At 35.8% G+C, this 15,309-nt stretch overlaps 1 protein-coding gene across 8 annotated transcripts in view; it reads right to left on the bottom strand.

Moving 5' to 3' along the window:
- Window positions 1–15,309, bottom strand: part of SGCE (sarcoglycan epsilon) — a 68,694-nt gene that overhangs the window by 20,958 nt on the left and 32,427 nt on the right. For all 8 annotated transcript variants that reach the window (XM_012529917.3, XM_012529919.3, XM_004470718.4 and 5 more), the window contains exons 4-5: window positions 13,821–13,893; window positions 8,449–8,647 (exon numbers count right to left, since the gene is read on the bottom strand). In XM_012529917.3, coding sequence (XP_012385371.2) covers window positions 8,449–8,647; window positions 13,821–13,893 — 272 coding nt within the window. The remainder of the gene's footprint in view (window positions 1–8,448; window positions 8,648–13,820; window positions 13,894–15,309) is intronic.

Raw genomic sequence — 15,309 nt, 5'->3', positions numbered from 1 at the left:
GAAATGGATGCATTTTTATGACAGTTGACTCATACTGCCAAATTACTTTCATCTCAACGTAGATGATCCATAGACTTCTCAAACCTAATATGTTCTGAACTAAGCTCATCACTGTACCCCACCCCACCTTCACCTGTTCCTCCTCCTCCTTTCTGAGTGACTGGCATCCCCAAATGCTCAAGCCATAAACTCTAGCACCATCATCTTCGACTCCTCTTCCTCTCCCCACATATTCAATCCATCATTGTCTCTGACATTTACCCTGAAATAACTCTCATACACACCCGTCCACTTTTTTTCCATCCACACTGCTACAAAACTAATGGTAACCTTTGTCACCTCCCACAGTGAGTGAATCAACAGCCCCTATTATTCTCTTTTAACCTAGTCTTTCTCTTCATTGGCCCCTGGGAGCCTGTCTGCTCAATGAACAAATGAAAAGCTTTATATCAGCTTAAACAGTAAACAACAATGTACAAGAGCAGTGGATATTAGATTGGCCTTTTTAGGTAAAATAACTGTATTTATTGTTTTTCTGTAGAACCAGTAAGTTTGAACAAGTTGGCTTTTTAAATAATTTGGTATGAAGCCATGTATAACAATAATAAGGATGTTATACATGCTAAAATTGTTTTTTGAAATATGATGTTTCCTTTTTAGCTAGCATTTTGATAAATTTAAAAATTTTATGCGGTGAAATGGCAGTATCTTTATGACATTAGCAGAATATCTTCAAAATTTCAAATGTGTATAAACACATGAGACAAGAGTGTAATATTGAGCACAAGACTCTCAAGCAGTGTTAACAAAACATGGTGTCAGAATGTTAGAAACTGGTCAACACTAGATAGAACTTGTTCCTTATGAAGGAATTTTTCTTGAAATTTGACAACTCAATTTCCCTTCTTTGAGGTAAAACATAATTACTGAGGCCTTGAAACAGATCGTGTGGAGAATCAAGTAACAGGTAAATAATTTGAGTCAAAACAGCCTTTCTCAGCAATAGCCAGATAATAGATCCAATGATTGCATTTTCCTAACTGTCCAAGTAACAACCATATTTTATTCTTTATTTTCTATATATAGGAGATAAAAGACAGTAATTCTACTTTTTATCTCTTGCTCACTCCATCCTCTGAAGTCTGGCTTCCTTCCCATCTCTCCACTGCCATTGCTCTAGCAAGGGCACTCAATGACTTCTTAGCTAACCAATCCAAGCTTCACTTTATATATATATATATTTATATATAAAACTTTTGGCTCCTGACTGAACATTTCTATTCTCAATAAAAGCTATTTTATGGTCTAATCAAATTTTTCCTTCATTTCAATATTATAATATTTCAGAGATGAACTAAAATATGAAGAATAATATAGTGAACCCTCATGAACTCATCCTCCCAAACCTAAGGGGAGAAAACCTGCAAATAGGGTTGAAGCTAACTACTTCCTGATTCCACTCATCCCCCTCCTTTCCAGAGATAACCACTTTTCTGAGTTTAAGAGTTTATTATCCCCATGTGTTTCTTCATAATTTTACAGTGTTGAGCCATAAACAATATGTAGATATTTTTCCATATTTCAAATTTATATAAATGATATCATACTGAATATTTCCCTCAACTTCCTGAATATTTCCCTCAACTTTTTTCAACATGTTTTTGAGATTTATCTCTATAGCTATATACAGTTCTACTCATTTTCACTGGGTATATATTATAAATATATACATAATTTATTGATCCATCCTCCTGTTAGTACATGTATAGGTGGCCTCCATCATTTAATGGTAAAAGGAAAGCTCTTTAAACACTCTTGAGCATGTTTCCTTGCCTCCATATGCAGAATTTGATCTTGGCCAGGATATAGACTTGAGTAGAACTGCTGGGTCACAGGGCATGTACAAGGGCATGTACAACTTTTGCTTTCCAAAGGATTGCAAATTGTATTTTCAATTTCTCTATTTCTTTATCTAATTTACACTCCCACAGCACAGTGTAAAGGCTGCTATCGCTACACATCTTCCCCAAACATTTACCATCAGACTTTGTAATTCTGGCCAAATGGATGGATAAATGGTGCATCCTTATGTTTTAATTTGCATTTCTCTGATCACTAGTGAGGGTGAACATCTTCTGTGGCCACTGGCAATTAGGGTTTCCTCTTTTGTGAATCATCTAGTCCTGTATTTTGAACATTTTTCTACTAGACCTTTTATTATTGGTTTGTAGTTCTTTACTATCTTGAAACTAATTCATCATTGATTATGTGTGGCAAATATCTTCCTTCAGTCTTTGACTTGTTATTTTTACGGTATCAATAAAATTTTAAATTTGAAGGATTCGAAGGGAATCCTTTCCTATTCCTAGCATCATAAAAATATTCTTCCATATTAAAAAATTTTTCTGAAGTTTTGTTGTTAACCTTTGGGTGATTGTCCACCTACTACTACGTATTAAATAGCCCATCCTTCCCTGCTGATATGCAATGGTCAAATGTATCAGTTTTACATATATATAATTTTCTGTTTCTCAGCTCCCTGTACTATTCTACTATATTTGTCTATCTCCATGTTGACTTACCCTACTTACTATAACTTTATAATTACTAGTCTTAAATCTGGCAGGTCAGACCCTCTCCACCATGTTCATTTTCTTTTTTACAAAATTGTCTTGGACATTCTTTGGTTTTACATATAAATTTTTTAATTAAGTTATCAAGTACCCCAAAAAGTTCTGTTGGGATTTTGATTTGAATTCAGTGAACATCAAGATACATTAAGACCTTTATGGGGTTGAATCAATTTAGTAGATGCTCGTTAATGCTTTTCAGTATTAATTTTCTTTGTAAAGGTTGTATACATCTTTTATAAGATTTATTTGTAGGTTTCTTTTCTTTCTTTTTATTGTTATTTCTATTATACATGGTTATTTTTTCTATCACATTTTCTCATTACTGGTTTCTGGTGAATAGAAATGTGAGTGATTTTGTATACTAATCTTATATACAGCAAAGCTATCTCTTTTATTAACTATAATAATTTATCTACAGATTCTCTTCAGATTTCTATGTACACAATTATATGTTGTCTGTGAACATTAATAGCTTTGTTTTTTCCTTTCCAATTCTTCCATCATTTGATTATTTAATTGTCTTGCTGGGCCAAACTAGTGCTTCAGTTCAAGACTGAACAGAAATGTGGATAATAGTCACCACTATCTTTGTCCTGAATTCAGGAAATGCTTCAAATGTTTCATGATCCAGCATCATGTTTACTGTAGGTTTTATGGTAGCAACCATTACCAGCTTAAGAGGAATTTATCATTACAGTTTTTGTCATAAATATGTTATGTTTTATTAAATGCTCATTCTGCATCTATTGAGATGATTACATGACCTTTCTCCTTTCATTTATTTATAAGGCAGATTACATTAATGGAATTTCTAAACTAACTGCATTCCTGGAATAGGCCCAACTTGGTCATGAAGTGTTGGGTTTGTTTTTTTTAATTGGACAAGTTGTGTGTTTACAGAACAATTATGCATAAAATACAGGATTTCCATATACCACCCTATTATTAGATCCTCGTATTGGTGTGGTATGTTTGTTATTATGGATAAAAAACAAATTTTTATAATTGTATTAATAACTATGGCATGTGGTTTAATTTAGGGTTCAGTGTTTGTGTGTTCTTTTAATATATTGCTGAATCTGACTAGTTTTATCATCTATTTTACCTGAATCACCAATAAAACTTTTTAAAAAATTATCCTACCTGCTGTGGTAGTCAATACTTATTCATCATGTCTCATATATCCAGGAGCAAGAATATGGCCAGAATAACACTTCTAGACTTTAACTCCATTCCTTACTTACTCCCCCCTCCACCCCCCATTGGAGAAGGAATGGATTATCTCACAGGAAGAGGGAACTGGCAGACAAGGCTCATTCTTCTAGTTTTTTTTGGGGGGGGGGTATTTTCCAGCTTGCAGAAAGGGGGTATTTGGGTCTCTTCTTTCGACCATGGGATTGGCTTAGCTTAACAGGGATGGCTCTGTCCAACTTCCCTCCCACATACCCCCACAGGGGAGACTGGCAGTTTTAGGGGATAAGTTCAGTACAGAGCTAAGCCACATTTTCCAATGAGCTTTATCATTTATAAAGCAATATTTTGATATCCATCTCTCTGACACTTATCTTTTGGTTCATGTTCCTCTGGCAGGGAACATGGATGCTTTAGGGTCCCCTAAAATCCCAATGCCTACCTCTACTCAGAACTCCCTCCATCCAGTCTTCCCCTTATTTCAAAAGATAAGTGATCTCTCTAAAATGAAAATTTTAATGTAAACATTTTCTGCAAAGGTTCTAATGCTTCACGTTAAATTCAAACTATTTTTCATGGTATACAAGGTTTTACATGATCTGGTATTTGCCTCCTTGGTAACTATTACTTCTTGATCTCTCCCCCCATTTCCCTGATAAGTAGTTTCAAATCCCCCATACTGTCTCTTACCTAAAGGATTTTGTCCAAGCTGTTATCCTTCTCATTTATTTTTAATAAGGTTAATTTGTAATCATACTTTAAGATCAGTTTTCATCTCCTCTATGAACCCTTTTCAGGGTGGATCTGGAGTGGGTGAGAAGACCTCTCTGTGGGTATCCCATTGTAGGACTTATAGCTCAGTCTTTTAATAATCTGATATTTTCCTGGTCCCTCCTAGATTGTGAACACAGACTGTGTTTTTAAAATCACTGTGTCCCAAGGACTACTACAATATTTCCCTACAGTAAATACTTAATAAATGTTAAAATATGAAAGGAAAAAATGAATCTATGTCTAGAACTTAGAAGAATGGATATTAGACACTGATTTCATTTATTATTGATTTAATTAAATGTTATAATTATGAATAATGTTTCTAATTAATTTATTAAAGGCCTTTACAAAAATTCCTATCTCATCTCATCATCAATCCATGAAAGATAAGATATCTGCACCAAAAATGCAGAAGGGACATAATTTAAGAATAAAGGATAGTCCTGTAAATCACCCCAAATGGTGAGAATTTTAACAGAGCACTATGAATTGACTCAGAATCACAAACTTGCTTTAGACCAATATTTCTTCCCAAGATAACTTCTGACTGAGGCCTTCGATAAGGAGCAAAAAGCAGACAATTAACTAGAGGTGATACTTATGAAATGGTTTAGAGAATGAACTAGGATTCTCTACTGCTGCCTGGAAGTAGTTCCACATGCTCTTGTAACCAAAGGAAACAGTGTAAGTTTGACAATCTCTTGTGAAAAGTGAGTATATTCTCTAATCCTCACACCCCATCATTCTGCTCATAGCCACCATTTACACTGCATCACTCAGCCTTGGTTGGCAGCTATGACATGCCTGGAATGAAATATGAATCTGCTCTTCTTTCTACCAGCTTATCCCAGGCTAAATACATACAAGTGTCCTTAGCCTCTGGCTCAGTGTCAGGAACAAAAGCAACCCCAAGACAACACCCAGAAAGAGTACAGTTGCCTTGGGGATATGGATCTGGCAAGAGAAGACAAAGCTTTTCAGGAGGCTCTGTCTTCCTTTGCAGGAGCTTACTCACTTTGAAATAAATCTTTATAATTGTTTTCTTTTTGATTAAGGATATGTTCGACTGTTGTCAGTGAGTTTTACAGAGTTGACAAAGTGCTCATCAAGGATGAGAAGTTGAGATGTTGCAGAGTGGGATGATGATGATTGGCAATAGTGCTCTGGGTTGTAGAAGGGTAGTGGGTTTATTCCAAGGGTCTACTACTGATAGTTGTGCTTTGTCATCTGCCATTCTTTGGACTATACATATCAAATACCAAGGGATTTACAGTCAATGGATTGTGGCTGCCATGAGTGACAGGTAATAATTTAAGAGAAATTTTTTTTAAATCAGGACGTAAGATGCATACTAACTATTAAGCACAACACATTTATTAGGCACTTAACCAATACTTCTGAAGCATATGAATAAATGTTTAGAATAAAATTTTAGAAAAGCATGGCTGAAATCCTTTTGATATTTCTGTTCCTGACCCTACATCCCTTCACTATTTCATTGTTTAAAACAGATTTATAGTCCCTGGTATTTTCAAAAGAAAGTGCAGAAGCAAGAAGTTTGTTTTGTTTTTTTTAAATGAATTATAAACCATGACATACACTATCAATAAGAAAGGCAGGCATCAGAGATAAGTTAAGCCTAGATTTGTTTCTAAATGTAAGGCATTAGGGCTAAAAACTTGTTTTGTCACCATGACGTCATATGCCAGCTAAAGAAAGTATGCTATCATTCCTAGGAACAAACTTTTCTTCTGAAACTGCACTCAAGCAGGATTTGTTTTCATTGGTGCTTGCATAGGGACACTGGAGTAACAGAGTTGGCACTGGTTACAATTTATAGAAATGCTATTTTAAAACACTTCTCATATGAATACTTTGTAAAGGTTAAGGCTTAACATTAAATTAAAACCCATGGAAAACATTTCAAGTTGGGAAGGGATCTGAGACTACAGGGTCCAAATAAACGCCACTGGCCTGACTCTCAAATATCTGAGAGCATATGCCTCCTGTTAGCAGGTGTTGGGGGTCAGTCAGTTAATGACGGAATTCTCTAGCAAGTACTTGTAGAACAAAAATTCTTTTCTTAATTTAGAGTCACATGATCGGGCCTAACCCTAGGCTTAAAGAACCAGAATCTCTAGGAGGGACTGGAAGCCAGGAACCTATCTATATTTTTAAGAACACTCTACTGACAATTCTCAGGTTACACATGGTTAGGAACCATTGCTTGAGATGAGAGTTTGTTTGGAGTCTTTAGTTCAATTTAGATTAGTGCAGTTGTGAGTGAGGTCTGAAATACTGATTGAAGAGGGATTAGCCCAGGAAAAAGTACAGCCATAGAAAACGCTGTCAGTGTCTAGTTTCATACTGCTTCCTCCAACATCTTCTGGTTGTTTTAACAATCATCCGGGAACGCATGACATTAAGAAAATGTTGAAAAATCTCCATATTTAGAGAATATTTTCAGGGGATACCTCCGTTCATTTCTTGCCATAGTTGTGCTTTAGTTACTCAGTGGAAAAGAGAACCATGCTGGGGGAGTGGTGTAGCTCAGTGGTTGAGTGTCTGCTTCCCATGTAGGCGGTCTGGGGCTCAATCCCCTATACCTCTTTAAAAAGATAAAATAAAATAAAAAGAGAGAGACATGCTGTAACTCTGAAGTGAAAATTTAAGCTCAGAATTATATTTTCATAGAGCTAGCCAACCAACTGACAAGAGATAAAGCAACTATTTTCCTCAAGGCACTCCTACATGTGCTTGACTGACTCCAAAATCCATGGCCATAACATCGAGGATACAATTTAATTCTGCAATTTTCAAGTTGAACGTCAAAGCTCACTGCTTTTCCCCTATCCCTATTCTGCCTACGCCCTCAGACTTCAGCAATGTCTAATTGTTATCTTTTCTTCTTTTTCCAAAGAAGTTCCCCTTTAAAGCTGCCCTTAGTGGAAATCTTATGAGTTCCCTGTTTATAAGTGTTACCAGGAATATGGATGAAGGGGGATTTGGAAAGGGATAGATATGCTACACAAATGGGATTTATTCCACAGCCTGTACTTTTATAGGATTGGTATTTTTTTAAACAAAAGCAAATGCGCCTTAAGTTACAGATTAGAAATCAAAGTTTGACTTGAGGACATTGACTCACCCATGCTTTCAATTCACCCACACAGAGGAATGTTTCTAGATCTCTACCACGGTCCAAGTTGCACTTTTGTATCTGTGAGGCTTTACAGTTGACAAATCCTTTTCAAATATTGCCTCATTTGATCATTACAACAACATTGCAAGAGAGAATAATTCCCATTGGAGGAGGTGAAGAAGTTAAGGCACAGAGGACGTTAGCACTGTGCTCCATGTCACCCAGTTTGTGAGTGACAGGGCCAGACTTTAGGCTCTTGTCTCACAGGAATGGGTTTCAAATCCATCCCAGCCATCAGTCATTGACACATGGTGGAAAGAATGTTAAAGGCGAAGAAATAGTTTCCTAGAATAAAGTTAGCAGTCTGCATGTACTTCTGCAGCTGATAAGTGAGGCATCAATTTCCTTTGAAATCCAAGGCCCTAAATAATCAGCTTCTCTATGGAAGGTACAAGAGACTTGGAGTTGTAATTTATGATGCTGATCCTGATCTACAATTAGATTTCACAGGACCTGGAACTTGAGATATAAAGAACTATTAACATAACCTCTTCGTCAATATGGAAATTTGCTAGTATTTTCATATCTTTACAATATCTATTTCTTATTAAAAAGAATGCAATAGACCATCTTCTATCTGTAATAAGCTCGATAAAATCACTGTATTTTAAACATCCATATTTAAGGCAATGAGAAAGGACTGCTCACCCCTCCTTCATGTCATTAATGGGAAGCGGAACTCTGCCACCTCTGTCTAGAGCCGACGTGATGTTTATGGCGTTCAGACGCTCCGGCTGCCACACATTTTTCACTGCCCCAAGAAAGTCTCCAAGAACCTCGCTGGCCAATATTTCTTCTACATTCATATTTTTAATGAAGAATTCTGCTTGATATGGTAACAGGAAGTCTGATTTTGGTGAAAAAGGTGAAAAGATATGCATATCTTTAATGAAGTTGTTATGAAGTCGTTATTTAGAGGGAAACAAAAGAACGATTCAAGATTTGTTGAGTTTTATCCTAAGTCCTGGCTTTGGCGGAGGATATTAATACTGACTCCAAGTAAAGGCTTTCTATGTAACAAAGGGGTGTATCTAAAAGCATTACATACATAAAACACAGAAATTTACCTACAGAATGACACTGCAAAGACAGATGCAGGACATTATATATCCTGCCATATCCTACAGGATGGACTGGGAGAGCGTGTAAACTACAATGTAGACTATAATCCATGCTGTGTAGCAATGCTCCAAAATGTGTTCATCAGTTGCAATGAATGTACCACACTAATGAAAGAAATTGTTAATGTGGGGGAAAGTAGGAGGTGTGGAGAGTGGGGCATTTGGGAATCCCTTATATTTTTTTATGTAACCATTTTACGTAATCTAGGTATCTTTTAAAAATAAATTTTAAAAAAATTAAAAAAAAGAAAAGAAAAAAAAGAAATTTAACTACAATATAATTAAATCTGAAGTACAGCAGTTCAGTTTATAATGGTAGGATTTGGTCAAGAAAAGGAAAAAAAGCCTAAATTGCCTCAAACTCTAAGTTTGTGTTAACTTGACAGTAACCCACCTACACCCTCACCCTTTTCAATTTTCCCAGGCAGAACATGCATTTATAGAACTCTACATGGAAAGAAATAATATTGTGTAGTTGTAGTACTTTGGAATTGGTGAATCTTTTTCAAACATTTTGTCTCATTTAATTATTAAAAGATTCTAGGTAATGTTATTCCCATTGGAACAGAGGAGGAAGCTGAGGTACAAACTAACATCCTTTCCAAATAGAGAAGACATTACAAAAGATCTGTAATTCTTGTATGTTGTTTATAAACAATTTGAAATGCCATATTTTAAATTTGTAATATTACTGATTTTGGAGGGAGGCATACTAAAACATTATTTTAAAAAAATAGGGATCCTATTTTCAATAAGAATTCTAAAATCATTGCAGTTTCAGTACTTTGATCACTCTATGACTCAATACTTTAGAAATATTATATTTAAAAATTCTTATGAAATTTCATATTTCACATTGTTAAAGGCTTACTTAGCTTTGTTCTCTCTCTACTGTCTCATCAAAAATTTCCTCTGAACATTCCAAAAGTAATATTTTAAGCCAACCCAATGCCAAATTCAGACTTTCAGTATTTCTAAATAAATTTAAAAATATTTCATTTTCTCAAATGGTACTCTTGAATTAGGAGTCATCATTTCTTATATTCTGATTGTTCTACTAAGATGAGAATTTTCATTTTATTTTGTAATCTTTCTGTAATCATAAAGGCTAATATGATTTTGAATATTTACTATGAGGCTGGCCAAGCCAAGGGATTTAGGCAAATTATCATACTTCATCTTCACAATAAGCAAGTAGGTAGTAGCATTTTTCTCCATATTTTCAAATTAGAAAGCTCAGCTTTAGAGGTTTAGGAATTTATAATTTGAACTTACCTCAGATGATTTTTATGTAAGCTAAAGAAGATATATATATGTAAAGTGCTCAGCAGAGCTCCTAATGTACATAAAAACCTAATACATTACATTTTAGCTCCTGGGGAGCAGATGCAGTTCAAGTGGTTAAATGCCTGCTTCCCATGTATGAGGTCCTGGGTTCAATCCCTGGTACCTCCTAAAAAACAGAACATGTACTTCACTTTTATTTAACCATTACATAACAAATGAAAAGTACATAATTAATAAAGGAAACATTGATCTCATTTCTTATGAAGCCTCTTTGATATTAAAGGAAATTTGATGCCAGGGTTTGCTGAAATAGGACAGAAATCTGAGTTTTCAAACAGTTTTCTGGAATGTAGTTATCTCTTCCTAAAGATTTAGTTTTTCAAGGCCCTAATCACAGAAGATCCTTTATTCATCTCCTATCTTATAGATTCTGCTTATGACTGTTAGGTGTATTTGACATACAGTCCATCTGCAATTTTCTGAAACATGATATATTTATTGTTTTTTGCAGATCAATTTCCTGCTTCATACAAATAATGCATTTCACCTTTTATACAGATAAATAACAACTTAATCATGCAGCATTTTAACCATACCTAGAAACAGTAGTGCAGAACTGTGTCATGAAACACAGTTTCTTGGTGATTAATAATATACTCAATGTAAATAACGAATATAGTTTCTGAATATGCTAGAAATCTATTAATTTTATTCAGTATGTTTGCATTCAGTTTTCTAAAAAAGCTTGTAAAACTTTTCTTCATATTTTCAGTGCCCTTTCTGGAGGACTGTTTTTTGCCTTTTCCTGATCCATGTGTGCTGGATCTGTTTTGTGGCTCCCTTCCCGAGATCCACTGCAGTGCCTGCCGCCGCCGCCACACCCTTCAGAGGCTCTGGGCCTCACAGCTGCCTGCTGTCTCCACAGCCAAGTGGTGCTGCCAGGCCTCCCAGAGATGAGTCACAACAGCTTTCTAACTTTGGGGAAATCCCATGCCTGCTATATTTGGACATCACAGAGGCCAAAAGAACAGTAGGCTAACAGATTGGCGGCAGGCCTCTGAAGTGCTAAAACCCAATTTGGAGAATCACTTTATATGCTCTCCTCGAGCTCCATGCTGCGTGATTCTACACGACTAATTTCCCATTAGGTCTCTCAGAGTAGGAGACATCTGGGCACAGAGCCTGTCTGAGCATAATTGTCCTCAGATTCAACTTTTGCTCTTTCTTTTCCTAAACCTTATCTGGGGGTAAATCGTGTGATATAGGCCATGCTCAAAGATGTACATTTCACTGCCCATTTATGTTCCATCCAGACCAGTAAGGACAAATATATATCATGTAGTTCAGTGGTTTCCAAACACTTTTGGGCCACTTAACCCCTATGCAAAAGGCAGTAGAGCAATTCTGCATGAAGTAAATGTACAGAGTCCCCAAACCTCCCTGCTCTTCCTCCCTCACCAGCATAATAGCATCAAAAGCCCTCATTTAGGTAAATTGCCCCCAAAGTCAACTTTCAATCCTACAGTTACCTAGCAGTCTTCCACTTAATATCTGCTTGACCATGGGTCCCCACCCTCCAAGGACATCTTTTAAGATGCCTTGTCGGAAGTGAAAATGTCTCAATCAATTGGATGCCTGCATGCCACACAGGAGGTCCCAGGTACGGGTCCCTGCACTTCCTAAAAAAGACAAGCAGATGTCCACACCCACTGAACAAGCTAGAGACCCAAATGAGCAGGTGCCACAGGACAGCAGAGTCTGCAGCCTGCGAGGAGTGGATGTGGCTCAGGTTGTTGGGCACTCGCCTCCCTTGTGGAGGTCCCAGGTTCGGTTCCCAGTGCCTCCTGGAGAAGGTGAGCAAACAATGAGCAGACAGATGAGGAAAACCATCTGGGGGAGGGTGGGATAAATTAAAAATAAATAAATCTTAAAAAAAAAAATGTCTTATGAACTCTGTAGTTCCAGGACTGAAACAAGACTTGCGATGAAGGAATTTCATGTTGTAGACAAGGCTATGTTAGTGTGTAGGGGTTCCAAAACCTGTCAAAGTGTTTTTGTGGGTTTTTTTTTAACTTTATATTTTGAAAACATTTCAAACTTAAAGGACAGTTGCAAAAATAATACAAAACCCCATACAGAGAACTGTAACATACCCTCCCCCCAAATAATCATATCCACTAATGTTAATATTTTGCCACCTTCTGTCCAAGGGTTCTGAGTTCCTTTGAGTATAACAGTGAGGTTAGGTGGTCCAGGTCCAGCGTAATATAAGTATATAATTTTATCAATGAATTCCTAAGGATGAAAGGAACTTTGCAATTATTCTGCTCATTAAGGGTATTCTACAGGGGCAGCTTAGACCAGAGGCAAGCATCCAATTACAGTTGCAGTCAAGAGCAAAGTCTCCCAGATCCAAATGTTAGTACCTATCAAAAGCCCTTGGGGGTTGGGGGTGGGAAGGTGGACAGGGAGTCTGCTGTCCTGGGCCACCCAACGGGCACTTGGGCTTGCTTTTCATATATTATTGTCATTTTAAATTTTAAATCGTAGTCACTGTCTTATTGGTCCTGCCAAAATACTTGGAAAAAATTCACTTAAGGGAGTTCCAATTCTTTAAGCAAGCCACCTCTTCAATGATGTATTATCGATTCTTTAGAAAATGCTTTGTTTCCTATATGTAAAGGTACTTTTAAATTCAGCCTTGACTGAATTATCATGAATTCAAAGTTGACAGATTCTGAAAAAATATTTTATGTTTGCTCTTGTGTTTTTATTTGTACACCTAAATAAAATGAGGAGGAAGAGTTCCTTCAGCAAGGATGCACAATTGCTTTACTATTTTCAGGGGAAAAAATTCTGTATCAGTTCCTTTCCTGTCACCCTCCTAAATGATATTAAGTATAAAAAACACTACCCCATGTATATAAATTTTAACTACAAACTTTTCAGTGGTACATATTTTCTCATGCTGATACCAAAATCGGGGTCAAATACTTGACAGTGTGATTCTTAGAATATTTCATGTATCTCTAACTTTCAAAAGTCTTATGAAATCCCTTACAATTTGAGCATATGTAACTAAATTGTTGATGGGCTTTAGCAATTACTGATGCATGATTAGCTATTTAGGAAGGAAATTATAGCCCAAATTACAGTTTACTTCTGTACACCAACAATTTGACATTGTCACTTACCACTGGACTACTACCTATAGTAAATTTTAAAATAAAATAATGAAATTGCTAATAATTATTGAGTGTGTGCTGAGCCCTGTGTAAAGCACATTTCAAGCCTTAAGTCATGTAATCCTTACCACAGACATGAGAGCAATGTATTCTTAGCCCCATTTTACAGATGAAGAAACCAAGTCTTACAGAAATAAATGAAATGGACTCTTTGGCTTCCTCTTCTGAGCTCTTAACCACCATAACATATCATCATATTTTAAAACAAATATTATTTAATTTTCTTATCTACATTTTATTATTTCATCAGTTATTTTAGGTATGTGGCGCTTTAAAACACTTAACCCTATTTTACATAGTTCTAAAACATAATGAAATAGACTTCTGAAATAAAGAAACAATCATCAGCCTATTTTTCCATACCTACCTTCTGCTGACATTATATTAATTATCAAATTATGCCTTGCCGTCTCAAAGGTACGCCTGTTGTAGGCAGTTATCTATCAGAAAAAAAAATCATATTAAAGAAGTGGAGTGTTATTCAAAAAAATGAAACTAGGGATAAAATAAAAATGAATTGTCAGTCTATTTTCATTATTTATTTATATATCTATGAAATCTTCTTTCTCTGGGAAATAAGAATTTAGTATTATAGGAAAATAAATCATTAGTCAGGTCTATTTAACCCAACAAACCATAAAGTAAAACTCTGATAGGCTCTTTCACAAAAGGCCCTAAGAACTGATAGCAATGCACGTGCATCATTAGTAAATGGATTAGCAATTCTGAATTACTTAGTGAAGACTTTCTAAAACAACAAAACAAAAAAATATACCTTCATATTTTTAAATGGAGTTTAAGGATTATGCTGGGAAGTACACTCTAAAACAAGCACATCTCTGTTTTGTTTGCATTTAGTACTAAACCGCACACCTACCAGTCAAACGTCACGGATAACATTTTGGAAATCATATATTATTTATAATAAAGGTAAAGCAGTAAGGATCATAGTCTGCGTAGCTTATGGCACATGCTCAATAACACAAATCAATCCCTTCATAGAATCAAATATTAGTGAACATTTGCAGAGCCAATGAACTTATACCAAATTCAACTCTCAGAAACAGTGCAAACAACAAAGACCAACCACAAGATATAGCTTCAAAAATCAAGGACTGATAAACTATGTAACAGATATTAAAGCATTCAGACACGTCTGCAGTACCTCAAAAGAGCAAGAGGTTTTGTGAAAATCCTAGAATCCCAGCACTAGCCTTCTGGCAGTTATTGCAGCCGTAGTTGACACTGAGACGAAAGAGTAGGATAAAACTGATGCAAACTAAAGAAATATCTTGTGCATTTAAAAACAAATAGCAATGATTTTTATAGCCTCATATCTGTGCTTCAAATGAAACAAACTACACACATTGGAAATATTATTCACCAGTTAGAACAGTGAAAATCAGAATTTTGGAATAATTCCAAGCATTTAACAATATCTAAAATAGGGGTTCTTAACCTTTTTTGTTCTACAGACCACTTTGCCAGCCATATGAAATGACTACTACTGTAATTTATTTATTACATACATTCATAAGTGAAGGAAATGCTAGATTTCAGCTAGAGGTCAAAGAAAATAAAGATAGTAAGTTGATATTTTTCAGTTCAAACTCATGGACCCCTGAAATCTTTCCACAGACCTGCCCCCTGGTTAAGAACCCTGATCGAAAAGGTACATTTTCTGAAAGGCATATTATTCCATGAAATGAAAAGAATTTTTTCCACAATATTTCAAATTTCCAGGAGACTTAATCACCTCATTGCTGCTATCTGTTGGGAGACATGATTAATTAGGTTCATGCTGAAAACCAAAATTAATACCAATCATTAAAATAGACTAGCAACTACTGTTCCCA

Source organism: Dasypus novemcinctus, chromosome 5, assembly GCF_030445035.2.
Source record: "Dasypus novemcinctus isolate mDasNov1 chromosome 5, mDasNov1.1.hap2, whole genome shotgun sequence".
Taxonomy (NCBI): domain Eukaryota; kingdom Metazoa; phylum Chordata; class Mammalia; order Cingulata; family Dasypodidae; genus Dasypus; species Dasypus novemcinctus.
This window is presented reverse-complemented; position numbering and strand designations above follow the sequence as displayed.